Below are 19,157 nucleotides of genomic sequence, written 5' to 3'. Positions count from 1 at the left end.
GCTGCTGTCGTCTGTGTCGGTTCTACACAAATACAAATAAACTCTCCTTCCAGTTTCCCGAAGAGGGAACCCATGGAGCCCGGACACGCCAGAGCTAAAGCCAACTGGCTGAGGTTGTTCAGCAGAGTCCGACTCCAGCTGCAGGAGGTACCGTTTGTGTTTGTGTTGTTCAGCGAGTGGCTTCTGTTCAAACGCATGGATCTCCTCGTATTGTTGTTGTTGTCTTTTCAGTTCTTTGTGGTCCTCGTTTGCATGTTGTCCACTTCTGATGTGTGCCGGCGGCAGGAGACGTCCAGGTGGGTCAGTTAGTGGACCTTCAACGGGGTCACAGGGGAAATGGTAGCTTGACATGTGTACATAAGTACAATGTTATTATTGAATAAACATGTTTTAGTGAGTGTTTATAACTCACTTTGCTTCTGTGTTAACAAACGTTTATTGTTGTTGTTTTAATTTCATTTTTATCATTATTAAATCGTTTTTGTCGTGAGTTACAAGCGTGTGTTCGTATGTTTAAATGTTTCCACTATAGGAAGAATAAAGGAATTTTGGTAACACCTTAGAATGGGTAACACATATTAACTATTAATAAGCTACTTATTTACATGTGTATTAACCACTTATTAACCATTATTAACCATTATTAACCGTTATAAAGTACTAACTCACACCTTGTTCATTGTGACAATATTATACTCTTAATAACATGATAAGTTCACTCCTAACAACACCTTAATTACCGACTAATAACAATAAAGAAGTTATTATAAGTTAACTAGGACGACAACTAGCTTTTCTCAACAACCCTTTATTAGGTGCAAATACCATGAAGGTATTAATAGCTCATTACTCAAAATAAGTCTTATTATCGAGAATATGTTCCCTATTCTAAAGTGGCAGCTCGTTCATACTTCATTAACAGGTATTTGACAGTTTTAAAGGCAAACATCTTAACAAACAACATCTATATGTTATATCGTTATATCGATATGTTATATCTCTATAACATTTATACTCCGGAATTTCTTGTCAGACGTTGATGAAACTTGTTGCTTCCAGGCTCGAGGAGAGAGCGTCGGCATCGCTTCTCTACTTCTGTCAGCAGGGTAAGTGTTCTTCTCGTGGAGTCGCGTTGATGTGGAAAGATCTTGAACCTCTCCTGGTCTCCTGCAGCATGGGTGGAGCTCTCTACAGCATCGACAGCATGCCGGACCTCAGGAAGAGAAAAGCCATGCCTCTGGTCCGAGATCTGGTGAGTCGTTGGTGTTCACTTGTTTTTTACTTACCTTTCAATCCCAGTCGCTCACAGCGGAAGAGTCTGGTTCTACTCGAGGTTTCTGTTTGTTTGGTGTTTTTTTTTCTCTCGCCAGTGTCACTCAAAAAGTTATTAAAACTATGATGTTTAAAATGTTCTTCTTTTATTATCTATTTTAAACTTTTAATTTATGATTTTTTTAACGTGTTCTTTTATCTGTTGTTTTGTTTTGAGTCTGGTTCTGCTCAATGTTTCTGCCTGTCAAAAGGACTTCTCGGCACCGTCTGTTTTATCTCTTCTCTTATAAGTTATTTAAACTGTGAAGTGTCTTCATATCCTCCAGTTAAAGTCCTTTAGAAACTCAGATCATTAACTCTTGTGTTCGTCGAGTCGTTATTATCGTGTTATAAAGTGTTTTAAACTGAGGATCAACGTTTCAGTTTCAACTCGACCAAGAATGTATTCGCTGCAGTTTTAACCACGAAGATACAGAATTGTTGTTGAATTCTTAAGGTTAATATGTAAATGACTCTTCTTTTCTATCCTCCACTGATGGACTCCTCGCTCTCCTCCGTCCACACATCAGGCCATGGTGAGTCGGTTCTTATCTGTTATCGTATCAAGATCGTTTGTGTTCTGACAAAAGAACGAGCTGTGACGTGTAAAAACAAACATTCATTTAATCATTTTTAAACACACAGTTAAACTTTATTTTGTTTTTAAATTGTTCTATCACCTGTTTTTAAATGAAGATTGAAAAGCAGAAACTTTCTATTGTCTGCTTTACTTTCACACCTCAGTTCCAAACTGATCTGTGATGGAGAAGAAAAACAGGAAGTAGAAATAGTCAGTTCAGTCGTGTTTGTAGCGTGACTGTCAGTGACTCACGTCTGAAGTGGATCATCTCGACATCTACTGATCTACTCTTGAAATATGATGATTTCCATGAACGTGTTCAGAGAAGCTTCGTAACAACATCAACATCAAGTATCAGCTTCTTTACCGTCTCTCGTCGTCACTGAATCAATCGTGAGCTTCTTCTCCAACAGTCTCTGGTCCAGAACTCCAGGAAGGCTGGCATCACCTCCGCTCTGACTTCCAGCACACTCCACAATGAAGAGCTGGTGAGTCCATCACCGGACCAACATGTTCGCACGTGGACCTCCACTGACCTCTACTGACCTCCACTGACCTCCACTGACCTCCACTGTCCCCCACTGACCTCCACTGACCTCCACTGACCTCCACTGATCTCCACTGACCTCCACTGACCTCTACTGACCTCCACTGACCTCCAATGACCTCCACTGACCTCCACGGACCTCCACTGATCTCCACTGACCTCCACTGACCTCCACTGACCACCACTGACCTCCACTGACCTCCAATGACCTCCACTGACCACCACTGACCTCAACTGACCTCCACTGACCCCCGCTGACCTCCACTGACCTCCACTGATCTCCACCGATCTCCACTGACCACCACTGATCTCCACTGACCTCCACTGACCACCACTGACCTCCACTGACCTCCATTGATCTCCACTGATCTCCACTGACATCCACTGATCTCCACTGACCTCCACTGACCTCCACTGATCTCCACTGACCTCCACTGATCTCCACTGACCACCACTGACCTCCACTGACCTCCACTGATCTCCACTGACCTCCACTGACCTCCACTGATCTCCACTGACCACCACTGACCTCAACTGATCTCCACTGACCACCACTGACCTCCACTGACCTCCACTGACCACCACTGACCTCAACTGATCTCCACTGACCACCACTGACCTCCACTGACCTCCACTGACCTCCACTGACCTCCACTGACCTCCACTCTTTCACCCTCTTCACAGAAAAGCCACGTCTACAAGAAGACTCTCCAGGCCCTCATCTATCCCATCTCCTGCACCACGCCGCACAACTTCGAGGTGTGGACGGCCACGACGCCCACGTACTGCTACGAGTGCGAGGGTCTGCTGTGGGGCATCGCTCGCCAGGGCATGCGCTGCACAGAGTGTGGGGTCAAGTGTCACGAGAAGTGCCAGGATCTGCTCAACGCCGACTGTCTGCAGAGTGAGTTTGGAATTTCATTGACTTGCTGTTAATACAGTTTGTATTGTCGTGTATATATATACTAAATATATATATATATAAATGTGTCGTTCCTGACAACAGGAATTTACAACAATATATATATATATATATATATACAATATTGATTTTGCTAAGATTAAGATATATATATATATATATATGTATATATATATATATATATGTATATATATGTATATATATATGTATAGACTCACACATATATATATATATATACGTATATATATATATATATCTTAATCTTAGCAAAATCAATATTGTATATATACATATATATATATATATATATATGTATATATATATATATATATGTATATACGTATATATATATATATATCTCTTAATCTTAGCAAAATCAATATTGTATATATATATATATATATATATATATTGTTGTAAATTCCTGTTGTCAGGAACGACACATTTATATATATATATATATATATATATATATATAAATGTATGTGTCACAGTACAGATTGGAATCCAGTAGGATCTGGAATCCTACTAGTAGATTGGAATCCTGCTACTGAACTGGGATCTTAATATTGATATGTAAATCAGAGAAGAACCATAAGTTAGTGACTCGGTATAAAAGAGATCCCAAGCCAGTTCCAGAGTTGATGTCAAAGTGACTTGATCAAGTGATGGCGGCGGATGAGCAGCAGCAGAAAGTAGATTGTCCTGCCAGAATTCCCCTTTGTCCTTGTACAGATTGGAATTCTAATATTCAGATCCCAGTTCAGTAGTAGAGTCTATTCAAGGTCTGACCATGAATAGATCTGAAAGTAAGAACCAGAATTTTAAAATGATCCTGAAAGAAACCAGTGAAGAGTTTGAAGGAGAAATGTGAGTTCTTCTACTAGAGCAGCCAGTGAAGAGTTTGAAGGAGAAATGTGAGTTCTTCTACTAGAGCAGCCAGTGAAGAGTTTGAAGGAGAAATGTGAGTTCTTCTACTAGAGCAGCCAGTGAAGAGTTTGAAGGAGAAATGTGAGTTCTTCTACTAGAGCAGCCAGTGAAGAGTTTGAAGGAGAAATGTGAGTTCTTCTACTAGAGCGGCCAGTGAAGAGTTTGAAGGAGAAATGTGAGTTCTTCTACTAGAGCCGCCAGTGAAGAGTTTGAAGGAGAAATGTGAGTTCTTCTACTAGAGCGGCCAGTGAAGAGTTTGAAGGAGAAATGTGAGTTCTTCTACTAGAGCAGCCAGTGAAGAGTTTGAAGGAGAAATGTGAGTTCTTCTACTAGAGCAGCCAGTGAAGAGTTTGAAGGAGAAATGTGAGTTCTTCTACTAGAGCGGCCAGTGAAGAGTTTGAAGGAGAAATGTGAGTTCTTCTACTAGAGCAGCCAGTGAAGAGTTTGAAGGAGAAATGTGAGTTCTTCTACTAGAGCCGCCAGTGAAGAGTTTGAAGGAGAAATGTGAGTTCTTCTACTAGAGCAGCCAGTGAAGAGTTTGAAGGAGAAATGTGAGTTCTTCTACTAGAGCAGCCAGTGAAGAGTTTGAAGGAGAAATGTGAGTTCTTCTACTAGAGCCGCCAGTGAAGAGTTTGAAGGAGAAATGTGAGTTCTTCTACTAGAGCCGCCAGTGAAGAGTTTGAAGGAGAAATGTGAGTTCTTCTACTAGAGCAGCCAGTGAAGAGTTTGAAGGAGAAATGTGAGTTCTTCTACTAGAGCAGCCAGTGAAGAGTTTGAAGGAGAAATGTGAGTTCTTCTACTAGAGCGGCTCAGACTTCTGGCTGCAGAGTTTTGTATGAACTGCAGGCATAGGTTTCAGATCCTACTGGATTACAATCTGAACTTGATATATATATATATATACATTTTTTTCTTTTTCTTTTACAAATTAAAAAAAAATGTTTTATGGTGTTTTTTTAACTCCTGCTTTACAGTATGAACATTATACTCAACTATTTGGCGAGATGGAACAACTTCATAACACTATTGATTTTGCTAAGATTAAGATACAGTGTTTGTGTTTACATGTATTCCTGTAAGTTGTGTTTTTGTTTAAAGTTATAAATGTTTTTGTTGTTTTTCTACGTGAATTTAACTATGTGACCATGTAAAGTCATAGAACTGGTTTAAATATCATGCAGTTACATTTAAGTTTTTGATATTTTGAGTTATCTCACGTTTGTATTTATTATATTCAACAAATGTGTGTAACATTGAAAATAATGGCAGCCAGTGAAGAGTTTGAAGGATGTGAGAAATGTGAGTTCTTCTACTAGAGCAGCTCAGAATATATATATATACTGTATATATATATATATATACATATATATATATATATATATATATATATATATATATAGTTTTACTCTTCTGGACAGTTTTGATCTCCACAGTCAATGTTCTATTATGTATTCGTTCCATTTTTGTTTCCTGTCATCGACTCACAAATCAAAAACCTGACGACACACTTTGGTTCTTCCACGGAACAGGAGCCGCAGAAAAAAGTTCCAAACATGGCGCCGAAGACCGAACCCAGAACATCATCATGGTCCTCAAAGACCGCATGAAGATCAGGGAGAGGAACAAACCCGAGATCTTCGAGCTGATCCAGGAAGTCTTCACCGTGGTCAAGGCCACGCACGTCACTCAGATGAAGCAGATCAAGCAGAGCGTGCTGGACGGGACCTCCAAGTGGTCGGCCAAGATCAGCATCACCGGTGAGTCACGGCCGGCGCCGGCGTCGTGAGACCGACCTCATGGTGGCGCTGTTCCTCCTCCGCAGTGCTCTGTGCTCAAGGGCTACAAGCCAAAGACAAGACCGGCTCCAGCGATCCGTACGTCACCGTCCAGGTGGGCAAGACCAAGAAGAGAACCAAGACCATCTACGGGAACCTGAACCCGGTCTGGGAGGAGACGTTCAACTTGTGAGTTCAGGACATGTTTGCTGTGGATGTTGTGTTTGAGGAGGTTTTTGAGGAATATAATGACAATGAATTTAACATTTAAAATGTTTAAACCTTCTGTTTTTTTATTTAATTAAATAGTTTCTATTTTTATACGCATAGAGTTTGACCTTGACAATACCAGCTTTTTTTGGTAAAATATATAAAATAGACATTTTTATTGTTTTTAAATGATTGAAAAAAAATCTATTGAAAAAATCTTCAAAGAAAGGTTTTAATATTTCAAATGTTAAATTCAACCGTACTTGAGGCTCGAAAACAAATGTGTTTGTGGTATCCCTTGTGTTTTCTCTGGGTCAAAGGTCAATGACATCCAGCACTGCATATGGAAGCAAGGGAGCTGGTTGACCTTTGACCCAGAAACAACACAAGGATCAATCCACTGAGTTTACTTGTAAATGGTGTATTGACGTTACATTCATTCATTGACAGAGAAACACGGAACTATTATATAAATGTTAAAATATGTTGACCTCCTGGTGCAACAGTTTGAATGTTTAATATTGTTGACCTCCTGGTGCAGTGAGTGCCACAACTCCTCGGACCGCATCAAGGTGCGAGTCTGGGACGAGGACGACGACATCAAGTCCCGGGTCAAGCAGAAGTTCAAGCGCGAGTCCGACGACTTCTTGGGACAAACCATCATCGAGGTCCGAACTCTGAGCGGCGAGATGGACGTGTGGTACAACCTAGGTCGGTGGTCCACGACCGACATGAGTCCGAGTGTGTTTGTTGAATCTGTGTTTGTTGAATCTGTGTTTGTTTGGCTCAGACAAGCGCACGGACAAGTCGGCGGTGTCCGGAGCGATTCGCATGCACATCAACGTGGAGATCAAGGGAGAGGAGACGGTGGCGCCGTATCACGTCCAGTACACGTGTCTTCATGAAGTGAGTTCCAGCAGAAGATCCTGATCCATATCGACGTCTGTGAGCAACACTTTACACAAGATGATCCTGAATCAAACGGCTTTCTGAGCCGCTCTAGTAGAAGAACTCACATTTCTCCTTCAAGCTCCTCACCAGTTTCTTTCGGGATCATTTTAATATTCTGGTTCTTACTTTCAGATCTATTCATGGTCAGACCTTCCATCAGTGATCTGATGCAGCAGAATAAAAGTGTCTTGAGATGTTTCTTGAAGGAGTCAGTAGATCATCAAACACAGATGTTTCTTGAAGGAGTCAGTAGATCATCAAACACAGATGTTTCTTGAAGGAGTCAGTAGATCATCAAACACACATGTTTCTTGAAGGAGTCAGTAGATCATCAAACACAGATGTTTCTTGAAGGAGTCAGTAGATCATCAAACACAGATGTTTCTTGAAGGAGTCAGTAGATCATAAAACACAGATGTTTCTTGAAGGAGTCAGTAGATCATCAAACACAGATGTTTCTTGAAGGAGTCAGTAGATCATCAAACACACATGTTTCTTGAAGGAGTCAGTAGATCATCAAACACAGATGTTTCTTGAAGGAGTCAGTAGATCATCAAACACACATGTTTCTTGAAGGAGTCAGTAGATCATCAAACACAGATGTTTCTTGAAGGAGTCAGTAGATCATAAAACACAGATGTTTCTTGAAGGAGTCAGTAGATCATCAAACACAGATGTTTCTTGAAGGAGTCAGTAGATCATCAAACACACATGTTTCTTGAAGGAGTCAGTAGATCATAAAACACAGATGTTTCTTGAAGGAGTCAGTAGATCATCAAACACAGATGTTTCTTGAAGGAGTCAGTAGATCATCAAACACGGATGTTTCTTGAAGGAGTCAGTAGATCATCAAACACACATGTTTCTTGAAGGAGTCAGTAGATCATCAAACACAGATGTTTCTTGAAGGAGTCAGTAGATCATCAAACACAGATGTTTCTTGAAGGAGTCAGTAGATCATCAAACACACATGTTTCTTGAAGGAGTCAGTAGATCATCAAACACACATGTTTCTTGAAGGAGTCAGTAGATCATCAAACACAGAGATGTTTCTTGAAGGAGTCAGTAGATCATCAAACACACATGTTTCTTGAAGGAGTCAGTAGATCATCAAACACACATGTTTCTTGAAGGAGTCAGTAGATCATCAAACACACATGTTTCTTGAAGGAGTCAGTAGATCATCAAACACACATGTTTCTTGAAGGAGTCAGTAGATCATCAAACATCTGATGGAAGGTCTGACCATGAATAGATCTGAAAGTAAGAACCAGAATTTTAAAATGATCCTGAAAGAAACTAGTGAAGAGTTTGAAGGAGAAATGTGAGTTCTTCTACTAGAGCAGCTCAGAATGTGAAGTGAGACGACATTTACATCAAGTTCAGTCTAAAGTGAGCAGAAATAATGGTTTGAACTCGTGAACAAAAGGTTCTGAAGCTGCAAAGATACATGAATTAATCAGATATCGACACGTTTTCGTCATTCAATCACATAATAATTAAAAATAACAATGACTTGTTTTTTGAATAATTATTTATTTATTATTATTTATTTATGTTATTATGCTGTTTTTTTTTTTTTTTTTAATAATTTTATCTAATTTTCATGCAAATATTGTCAGTTTTTCACGAAAATTGTATTGTTGTTTCTCCTGATCAATATTTGTTAGTTTTTTAGTGCAATTATTTTCAGGTCTTCATGTAAATCCACGACAAGTCTCTCACTTCACTTCTTCATTCATCTTTAATCTTCAATCAGATGTTTTGATTGACACGCGTCAGATCCCATCACTGTTTCAACTTTGAATGCTGGGAAGTGTCGTCTGAGGAACCTTTCTGATCCGCGACCTCTCGTAGAACCTCTTCCACTTCGTGACCGACATCCAGAACAACGGCGTGGTGAAGATTCCCGACGCCAAAGGCGACGACGCCTGGAAGGTCTACTTCGAGGAGACGCCGCAGGAGATCGTGGACGAGTTCGCCATGAGATACGGAGTCGAGTCCATCTATCAGGCCATGACGTGAGTCTGTCCGCCACCTTTTCTTCTCCTTTTTCATCTTTCCTTCTTCCGTGCAGACACTTCGCCTGCCTGTCTTCCAAGTACATGTGCCCGGGCGTGCCCGCCGTCATGAGCACGCTGCTCGCCAACATCAACGCCTACTACGCTCACACCACCCAGGCCACCAACAACGTCTCCGCCTCCGACCGATTCGCTGCTTCCAACTTCGGGGTCAGTCGGGACGTCAAGACGAGTCGCTTGTAGATTTTAATTTGATATCTTCAATCCAGATCAAACGTTGCTTCAATCAGTCGAAAAATGTGCTTCAATAAAAAAAATACATTTTCAAGAGGAAAGGTGTTAGAATAAGATAAAATACTTTAAAAAAGTTGCTTCAATCAAAAATATATTTTGAATAAAAAAGTTTATTAAACCCTTTAAAGTGACGCAGAGGCCCGGAAAGAAATGTGTTTGTGGTATCCCTTGTGTTGTCTCCGGGTCAAAGGTCAAAGACCTTCACCACTGCAAATGTGTTCATGAAAGCCAAGGAGGTCGTTGACCTTTGACCCTGACAAAACACAAGATAAACAAAAACGCTGCTTCAATCAATCGAAAAATGTGCTTCAATCAAAAATATATTTTCTAGAAAAAGATCGACAACTTTTTAATTTCAAAAAGTTGCTTCAATCAAAAATATATTTGTAATAAAAAAAGGCTATTTAACCGGCGACAACACAAGGGATACCATAACCACATTTGTTTTTCGTGCTTTGGGTCACTTTGACCCTGAGATAACAACAACAACAAGATAAACAGAAATAGTTGCTTCATTCAACCCTAAAAAATATTTTCAAAAATAAAATCTATTAAAAAAGTCAAATATTTATTTAATATACAAATGAGATGTTGACTTAATCCCAACAAATATTTTCAATTAAGAAAATGCATTTTTATTTTGTGTTGAGTTAGTTCTTTTCATGGACCTTCAATGAAGAAACAATTCAACCTTCTTATCCGCATGGGTCTAATTTTAGTTTAGATCAGTCAGTGATAAATAATGAGTCGGTTGATTGAAGCTCAGAAACAAAATATTATTTGAAATGAAATAGTTTAAAGTAACTGAAACAGTATCAAAAAAAATTCTTCTGACCCGATGCATTTTTCTTTCATTTTTTTCACCAAACAAAGTCATTAAATGGTTCAAATGTCTTCAAATGTCAGTGAGTCACATTATAATCCACGGATCAAGATTTGAATCGAATCCTCTCGTACGAACACATACGTTATGATCTTTAATGGCGAGTGTTTGTGTGTCACAGAAAGAACGATTCGTCAAGTTGCTGGACCAGCTGCACAACTCCCTGAGGATCGACCTCTCCATGTACCGGGTAAGTTTTTCACCTTCAGTCCAGAGAGATTCATGGACGTGACCGTCACCATCAGGAAGACTCGGTTTCTGCATTATTCAGTGTTATCCGGTGTATTCCGGGTCACGGCACCAAGTTGTTGGGTTTTGGTGCCGGGTCACAGCACCAAGTTGTTGGGTTTTGGTGCCGGGTCACAGCACCAAGTTGTTGGGTTTTGATGCCGGGTCACGGCACCAAATTGTTGGGTTTTGATGCTGGGTCGCGGCACCAGGTTGTTGGGTTTGAGCTGAAGAATAGCTGAGCACATGAATTTTTAAAGAGCAATGATTCTTTAGTATGAATTAAATATGAAAGATTATCAGTTAATCAAGTGATTATTTGTGTTAAATCTAGTGATCGCTTACAGTAAAGTTGTCGTATCCTTACAAGAAGTCACGAGACTTCAAAGTTTTGAGCCTCAGAAAACTATTGGAGGTTTTTGGAAACAACATTGATCCTAAAATACTATATTCATACACAATTCAATATGTATTTACACTGAAATATAAGTATAAACATATATATTATAGTGTATGTTATTATATTGTGTTATATAGATTATACGAGACGCGATACATGTGTTTGCTATATATGAAGTATTTATTTGTATATTTGTGTCAAAAATATTTAACAATTTGCTTCAACCTAAAGAATAATTATTTCTATTTATTTGATTTGAATTCACGCTTTTTGTCTAAACAAACGATTGAATATTTAATAAATGTTCGAGATCAATTCGTTCACACTTGTCAATACCTAAGACATCAAGTTAAACGTCAGATTTGTCGCAGTCGAAGTAAACTCTCAACATTCTGTCCTGGTTGGAAAGAATCCTCCTGACGTGTTAATGTTCTCTGAGGCTCAGACACCGAGACCCTGCACCCACTCGTCCGTGGGCAGCAGATGGACTGTCACAGTGTGTGTTTCCAGCTCAGTGTGTGTGTCTCTGCACCGCAGAACAACTTCCCGGCCAGCAGTCCAGAGAGACTCCAGGACCTGAAGTCCACGGTGGACCTGCTCACCAGCATCACCTTCTTCAGGATGAAGGTAAGAACCCGAGGAGCCGGAGCGCCGTCGTCTCAACCGTCGACGTCTGTTCTTCTGCTGCCTTCAGGTCCAGGAGCTCCAGAGTCCTCCCAGAGCCAGTCAGGTGGTGAAGGACTGCGTCAAAGCCTGCCTCAACTCCACCTACGAGTACATCTTCAACAACTGTCACGAGCTGTACAGCCGCGAGTACCAGACCGACCCGGTACGAGTCTCTTCCCCCGCTGTGTGTGGGCGTCGTGTTGTCGGCTTTCACAGTTACATGGTTGCAGCGCAGAGACGAGGAAACCTGTTGAGCAGGCGTCGCATGAAGACCAGACGGATTATATTATCATGGATTTGATGAAGGAAGATCCAAATTACATTGAATTTACACTTTCAATGTTGTTTTAAGTTGATTTTTTTTAATCATTAATATATTGAAAAGTTGAAAAATGTTTGTGTTATCCCAGGGTCACGGTGACCCGAAGGCCCTGAAACAAATGTGTTTGTGGTATCCCTTGTGTTATCCAAGGGTCAAGGTGACCTGAAGGCCCAAATACAAATGTGTCTGAGGTATGCCTTGTGTTGTGTCTGGGTCGACCACTGAGTTCGTATTTATGGGAGCCCAGGGGAGGTCGTTGACCTTTGACCCTGAGACAAGACAAGTGAGATAACACAATGAAATATTTTTTTCAAAGTGCATGATTTTTATTTTACCCTTAAAGAGTTAATTATTCTAGTTAATGATTCAAAAACGTTTTTTCGTAACTCAATATTTTTAAACTCAATATGAAATGTTGGTACGACGGCAGAAAAGAACCAAACTACTGGATTGAATTGAATCAGACGATCTTGTGACTTTTAAAAAGATAAATTATTTAATTAAATTATTATCAAAACAATATATGGTTAAAAAAACAACAACATTTCAATAAAAAAAAATTAAAATGTCAACATATGAAATTCAACCGATCACTGAAATGATGTACTTGAATAGGTTCAGAAGGCTGTGGAACATATCTGTCGAACTCAAGGTCAAGGTGTTGTTCTCAGTCTTATCTTGACCTTTAAAGTATACATTTTATTGAGTATTATTTTGATTGTTTAAGCGCTTTGCGCTCTATAAATACAAATTACTTACTTATTACTTTATTTGTCCAGTAATAGCTCATTGAATTCTAGTTTTGCTCTGATCTAGACACTCAACAAGAGTGAGAAGGTCACAAGGCTTCTCTCGTCAATTGAACGCGACAGGTTTCCACGCCCCCTTTTTACACCTCCAAGCCCCGCCCCTTTAATATTAACGTCCTGTAACTTGTTTGTTTCAGTTTTACATCTGGTCCCCCTCACTATGTGATATCAGCGCTGCATATTTACGATACATTCATGTTTTTTAAGAATTCCAAAGACATTTTTATCAATGATAAGATTCGCCGCCATGACCCTGGAACCGTTTGTAGATACGTTCCTTTGAACTCTAAAAACAGCCCAGTCCAGATCATCCGAGGAAAACTGTGTCAGGAGATTCCTCCATCAAAAGGATGTTTGAAAACATACTTTGTGACCCAGATTCAAATCTTGTTCAGGATTTTCTGGTGTATATCCTTCACTAACACTGAACAAACATCGGCTGCTATCAACGTGTACATTTTCAATGAAAGATGCAGCTTCATTGTGGCGTCTATTACAGTTTGTTTAGTGTCTAAACCAGAAGGATGTGTTTCGCCTGCAGTTTATAAAAAACTCTGCAGCCAGAATTCTGAGCCGCTCTAGTAGAAGAACTCACATTTCTCCTTCAAACTCTTCACTGGCTGCTCTAGTAGAAGAACTCACATTTCTCCTTCAAACTCTTCACTGGCCGCTCTAGTAGAAGAACTCACATTTCTCCTTCAAACTCTTCACTGGCTGCTCTAGTAGAAGAACTCACATTTCTCCTTCAAACTCTTCACTGGCTGCTCTAGTAGAAGAACTCACATTTCTCCTTCAAACTCTTCACTGGCTGCTCTAGTAGAAGAACTCACATTTCTCCTTCAAACTCTTCACTGGCTGCTCTAGTAGAAGAACTCACATTTCTCCTTCAAACTCTTCACTGGCTGCTCTAGTAGAAGAACTCACATTTCTCCTTCAAACTCTTCACTGGCTGCTCTAGTAGAAGAACTCACATTTCTCCTTCAAACTCTTCACTGGCTGCTCTAGTAGAAGAACTCACATTTCTCCTTCAAACTCTTCACTGGCTGCTCTAGTAGAAGAACTCACATTTCTCCTTCAAACTCTTCACTAGTTTCTTTCAGGATCATTTTTAAATTCTGGTTCATACTTTCTCCTGAGACTCCTGTGTTTGTCTCGGTGTTCGAGACCATCGATGGACTCGTGGCTGCAGGTCATGGGTTCAGGAGGAGCTTCTCACACGTGTTCACTGGAGCATGTTTTCATTATTTAAAACTCAAATGTTTGTGTCGTTGTTTCCAGGCCAAGCAGGGTGCGGTTCCTCCAGAGGAACAAGGTCCGAGCATCAAGAACCTGGACTTCTGGTCCAAACTCATCACCCTCATCGTGTCCATCATCGAGGAGGACAAGAACTCGTACACGCCCTGCTTGAACCAGTGAGACTTCCTCCTTCCTCACCTGCATCTTCTGCACCGTTTGAGTTAACAAACTCCTGTTTCTCCGTCAAGGTTCCCGCAGGAGCTCAACGTGGGTAAAATCAGCGCAGAAGTCATGTGGAACCTGTTTGCTCAGGACATGAAGTACGCCATGGAGGGTGAGTACTGTTAGAGAAGGTGGTACCAGTTCAACAGATGCGTCGTCAGAGCTCGGTCCAAACAGCTTCTAGGAAGTGGTTTGCAGTGATTGTCAGGGTTAGGGTTGGACTCCATCAGCCTTGTTGGACTCGATGACAGCTGTCAACTGTGTGTGGAGGTGCCTGGCGTAGACTGGGGGGAGTCGACTCATGACCTTCTGTGTGGAGTTAGTGTGTTCTCCCCGTGTTGCGTGGGTTTACTCCGGGAACTCCGGTTTCCTCCCACAGTCCAAAAATATACAGAGGTTGATTGAGAACTTGTCTGTAGGTATGAGGGTCCTGTCCAGGGTGTCCCACGCCTTTCACCCCAAGAAACTGGGATAGACCCCAGCCCCCCTTAAGAGAATGAACGATAAAAAATGTGATGTTTGCACTATTTGGCCTTATTCATCTGCAAAGAAACAAAATAGTTCTGCGTTAACTACTACCTTAGCATCCGGCTACTTCCTTAGCATCTAACTACTTCCTTAGCATCTGACTACTTACTCAGCATCTGACTACTTACTCAGCATCTGGCTACTTTCTTAGCATCTAACTACTTCCTTAGCATCTAACTACTTCCTTAGCATCTGACTACTTTCTTAGCATCTGACTACTTTCTTAGCATCTGACTACTTTCTTAGCATCTGACTACTTTCTTAGCATCTGACTACTTCCTTAGCATCTGACTACTTACTCAGCATCTGACTACTTTCTTAGCATCTGACTACTTCCTTAGCATCTAACTACTTCCTTAGCATCTGACTACTTACTCAGCATCTGACTACTTTCTTAGCATCTAATTACTTCCTTAGCATCTAACTACTTCCTTAGCATCTAACTACTTCCTTAGCATCTGACTACTTCCTTAGCATCAGTGCTAACGATCATGAACCGGCTTATCTTCTTTAACTTTGTTTTTTGAACTCAATGAGACTCAATGTGTTTTTTAATATTTAAAAACAACGCTGGTTACTTCAGCCGGACTGTTGAGATCAGAGCTGTGTCTCCAGCTGGTTGAAATCATCCTTAAATAGTAGTAGAAGAAGAACCTGACGCATCATTTCCTGTTAGTTTGTAGCAGCAGAGTTTGATTTGAGACATACTATCTGTGGAGGATTAGTTACTAGTTAGTACGTACACTATCCTGATGATACTAACTTCTAGTATACTAAGAGAAGTATGTTTGAGACATACTATCTGTGGAGGATTAGTTACTAGTTAGTATGTACACTATCCTGATGCATACTAACTTCTAGTATACTAAGAGAAGTATGTTTGAGACATACTATCTGTGGAGGATTAGTTACTAGTTGGTACGTACACTATCCTGATGATACTAACTTCTAGTATACTAAGAGAAGTATGTTTGAGACATACTATCTGTGGAGGATTAGTTACTAGTTAGTAACACTATCCTGATGATACTAACTTCTAGTATACTAAGAGAAGTATGTTTGAGACATACTATCTGTGGAGGATTAGTTACTAGTTAGTAACACTATCCTAATGATACTAACTTCTAGTATACTAAGAGAAGTATGTTTGAGACATACTATCTGTGGAAGATTAGTTACTAGTTAGTAACACTATCCTGATGATACTAACTTCTAGTATACTAAGAGAAGTATGTTTGAGACATACTATCTGTGGAGGATTAGTTACTAGTTAGTACGTACACTATCCTGATGATACTAACTTCTAGTATACTAAGAGAAGTATGTTTGAGACATACTATCTGTGGAGGGTTAGTTACTAGTTAGTACGTACACTATCCTGATGATACTAACTTCTAGTATACTAAGAGATGTTTGTTTGAGACATACTATCTGTGGAGGATTAGTTACTAGTTAGTACGTACACTATCCTGATGATACTAACCAGTGCACTAAGAGAAGTATGTGATTTTTAGACACAGCACAGGTTTGTTGGTCGTCTATCTGCTGACGACGTGGTCTTGTTCACGAGTGAATGGAGTGAGACATGTAAAGCGTCAGGTGTTCTATAGACAGATCTCTGGTAACGACAAGAACGTTCAACCAAGATCCAAAGCTCTCAGCGAACCAGTCGATCTACGTCTCAAGTCCTGTATGATGATCAACCTTCTGCTGCAGATCAACGCTTGTTCATCTCAGAGTGAAGTCTTCACTCGTGTCACTCTCTCCTCCCAGAACACGAGAAGAACCGTCTGTGCAAGAGCGCCGACTACATGAACCTGCACTTCAAGGTCAAGTGGCTCTACAACGAGTACTGCAAGGATCTGCCGTTCTTCAAGAGCCGCGTGCCCGAGTATCCTGCGTGAGCGTCCTGGACCTCTGAGAACGTTCTGGTGTTTCAGACGCTCACCTTCCTTCTCGCCGCAGTTGGTTCGAGCCGTTCGTCATCCAGTGGCTGGACGAGAACGAGGAGGTGTCTCGAGACTTCCTGCACGGAGCTCTGGAGAGGGACAAGAAGGACGGGGTACGACTCTCATCAAAGTTTCATCCTCTAACTCAAGGGTTCCCAAAAATCAATATAATGCTGCAATGTGTTCCTTCACTAATATCGACTGCAGTTAAACATACATTTGAACGTCTCAGAAGTATTTAAAACACAATCAAAGTAAAGAAAACATTTCACCGACCATCGGCGTCTTTGGACCGAACCCATGGTGCACTTGGAGCGTCTTCTCTCTCTGACCCTGAACCTCCATGAGGTCAAAGTTCACAGGTGCTGCACATTAGTGCCAATGACAGCTGGTTGGCTGCTGCTGGTGCATTCTGGGAAGTGTGGTTCCACACGTCGCTTCATCTCCAACCAGAAACGAAGCAGCTTTTGAAACGACAGGTAGATTCTCAGTTTTACACTGGGGTCCTGTGTCTCAGGTCTCTGAGGCCTCTGTTTCTGGGACACAGAAATAAACCTAGTAAAGTAAGTTTAGAACTAGTTTATTGTTTCTGTTCTATTAGTTATTACCGTCGGAAATGTGTTTTATTTTGAAAGGAAACCAAAACTTTCCCTGAAACGACGTGAGTTTTGACTCGTGTCGGCTTCAGTCGAGTTCACACGAAAAGAAACGTGTTCACAAGTGAAAATGAGTGAAACATAAACTCTTTAAGTTTCAGTTTCATATGAAAAAAGCTGAAACATCGGTGAGGAAACATACACACAAACACACACATAACACACAACACCATCGTCGGCACACAACCAAATACACAACAACAAGGTCTGAGCTCTTTATGGTGTTGGTCTCTTACACTTACTTTGATTTTCTTAAAGGTCATAGTATTTTATTTGTCACGCATTTAATGCTGACATTAAACCGCTTTGTTGTACAAAGAGGTCCACCACACCTGGTTCATAGGACTTCAGGAGTTCTAGACGGCGTCTCCGATTCTCTAGCTTCGACCGCAGGAACCTTCTCTCTATTACCCATGATTCCCTGCTGCGCGCCACCTTCCTGCGTCTCGGCCAATGACGCGCCTCCTGTCGCCCCACAGTTCCAGGTCACCTCGGAGCACGCCCTGTTCTCCTGCTCCGTGGTGGACGTCTTCTCGCAGCTCAACCAGAGCTTCGAGATCATCAGGAAGCTGGAGTGTCCGGACCCGCAGATCGTGGGTCACTACATGAAGAGGTTCGCCAAGGTGGGTCGCCTTCCATATGTTGGTGTGCGACGCGTTTACCATCTTTAGTCACACAAGTTACTCTGATTCCTTATCACAGCATGTTTAACATGTTTAACTTCAGATACCATCACTTACACTTTGACGTCTGTCCATCAGGATCAACCTTTCCAGCAGTTTTTTGCTTTGATTACAGTTGGAAATGGTCTTGGCTGTGTAGAGCATCCTTCATGCTTTGGTATCAGATCCACGTTGACCTAGGTAGGCAGCTCAAGAGATCTGCAGCACTACCTAAAGACCAGATGTAGTGCTGTGGTCTGCAGCCTTGAGATCAGCAGCACTTGAGTTGACGGTTCCATAGGAGGAGGGACTGGAACCTATGGAAGGAAGAAGAGAAAGTATGCAGACCTGCTGCAGAAGGCAAGGAAAGTGGTTGGAGTACGAGGCTGCAGACCAGCGTCACGCTCAAAGATTATAGTTAATAGTTAATAGTTAACTGTTTGATTAGAGGATCACTTACAGGGGTTTTGACGTCAATCAGGATCAACCTTCCAGACCTTTTTGACTGTTTTTGAAAGAAAATGCAACTTAAAATAAACCAAATAACCATATTTTAAACAAAATAAACCAAATACAGTTTTACTCACTTTTGTCTCTATCCTACTTCTGATGCCAGATTTGATTCTATGACTAACTACTTCTTCTTTTACTTCTTCTTCTACTTCTTCTACTTCTTCTTCTACTTCTTCTACTACTTCTTCTTCTACTTCTTCTACTTCTTCTTCTACTTCTTCTACTTCTTCTTCTACTTCTTCTTCTACTTCTTCTACTTCTTCTTCTACTTCTTCTACTTCTTCTTCTACTTCTTCTTCTACTTCTTCTACTACTTCTTCTTTTACTTCTTCTTCTACTTCTTCTTTTACTTCTTCTTCTACTTCTTCTTCTACTTCTTCTACTACTTCTTCTTTTACTTCTTCTTCTACTTCTTCTTTTACTTCTTCTTCTACTTCTTCTACTTCTTCTTCTACTTCTTCTACTTCTTCTTCTACTTCTTCTTCTACTTCTTCTACTTCTTCTTCTACTTCTTCTTCTACTTCTTCTACTTCTTCTTCTAC

At 40.8% G+C, this 19,157-nt stretch overlaps 1 protein-coding gene across 1 annotated transcript in view; it reads left to right on the top strand.

Moving 5' to 3' along the window:
- Positions 1-19,157, top strand: part of unc13a (unc-13 homolog A (C. elegans)) — a 79,032-nt gene that overhangs the window by 32,681 nt on the left and 27,194 nt on the right. The window contains exons 12-30 of the mRNA XM_087783228.1: positions 54-147; positions 1,060-1,106; positions 1,174-1,252; positions 2,305-2,379; positions 3,123-3,342; positions 5,820-6,047; positions 6,113-6,254; positions 6,817-6,986; positions 7,066-7,181; positions 9,084-9,247; positions 9,304-9,457; positions 10,546-10,614; positions 11,590-11,679; positions 11,747-11,881; positions 14,128-14,261; positions 14,334-14,419; positions 16,609-16,735; positions 16,801-16,897; positions 17,920-18,063. Of these exons, the coding sequence (XP_087639354.1) occupies positions 54-147; positions 1,060-1,106; positions 1,174-1,252; positions 2,305-2,379; positions 3,123-3,342; positions 5,820-6,047; positions 6,113-6,254; positions 6,817-6,986; positions 7,066-7,181; positions 9,084-9,247; positions 9,304-9,457; positions 10,546-10,614; positions 11,590-11,679; positions 11,747-11,881; positions 14,128-14,261; positions 14,334-14,419; positions 16,609-16,735; positions 16,801-16,897; positions 17,920-18,063 (2,371 nt within the window). The remainder of the gene's footprint in view (positions 1-53; positions 148-1,059; positions 1,107-1,173; positions 1,253-2,304; positions 2,380-3,122; positions 3,343-5,819; positions 6,048-6,112; positions 6,255-6,816; positions 6,987-7,065; positions 7,182-9,083; positions 9,248-9,303; positions 9,458-10,545; positions 10,615-11,589; positions 11,680-11,746; positions 11,882-14,127; positions 14,262-14,333; positions 14,420-16,608; positions 16,736-16,800; positions 16,898-17,919; positions 18,064-19,157) is intronic.

Source organism: Callionymus lyra, chromosome 2, assembly GCF_982586985.1.
Source record: "Callionymus lyra chromosome 2, fCalLyr1.hap1.1, whole genome shotgun sequence".
NCBI lineage: Eukaryota > Metazoa > Chordata > Actinopteri > Syngnathiformes > Callionymidae > Callionymus > Callionymus lyra.
The sequence above is the reverse complement of the archived record's forward strand: the minus strand, read 5'-3'. Positions and strand labels throughout refer to the sequence as shown.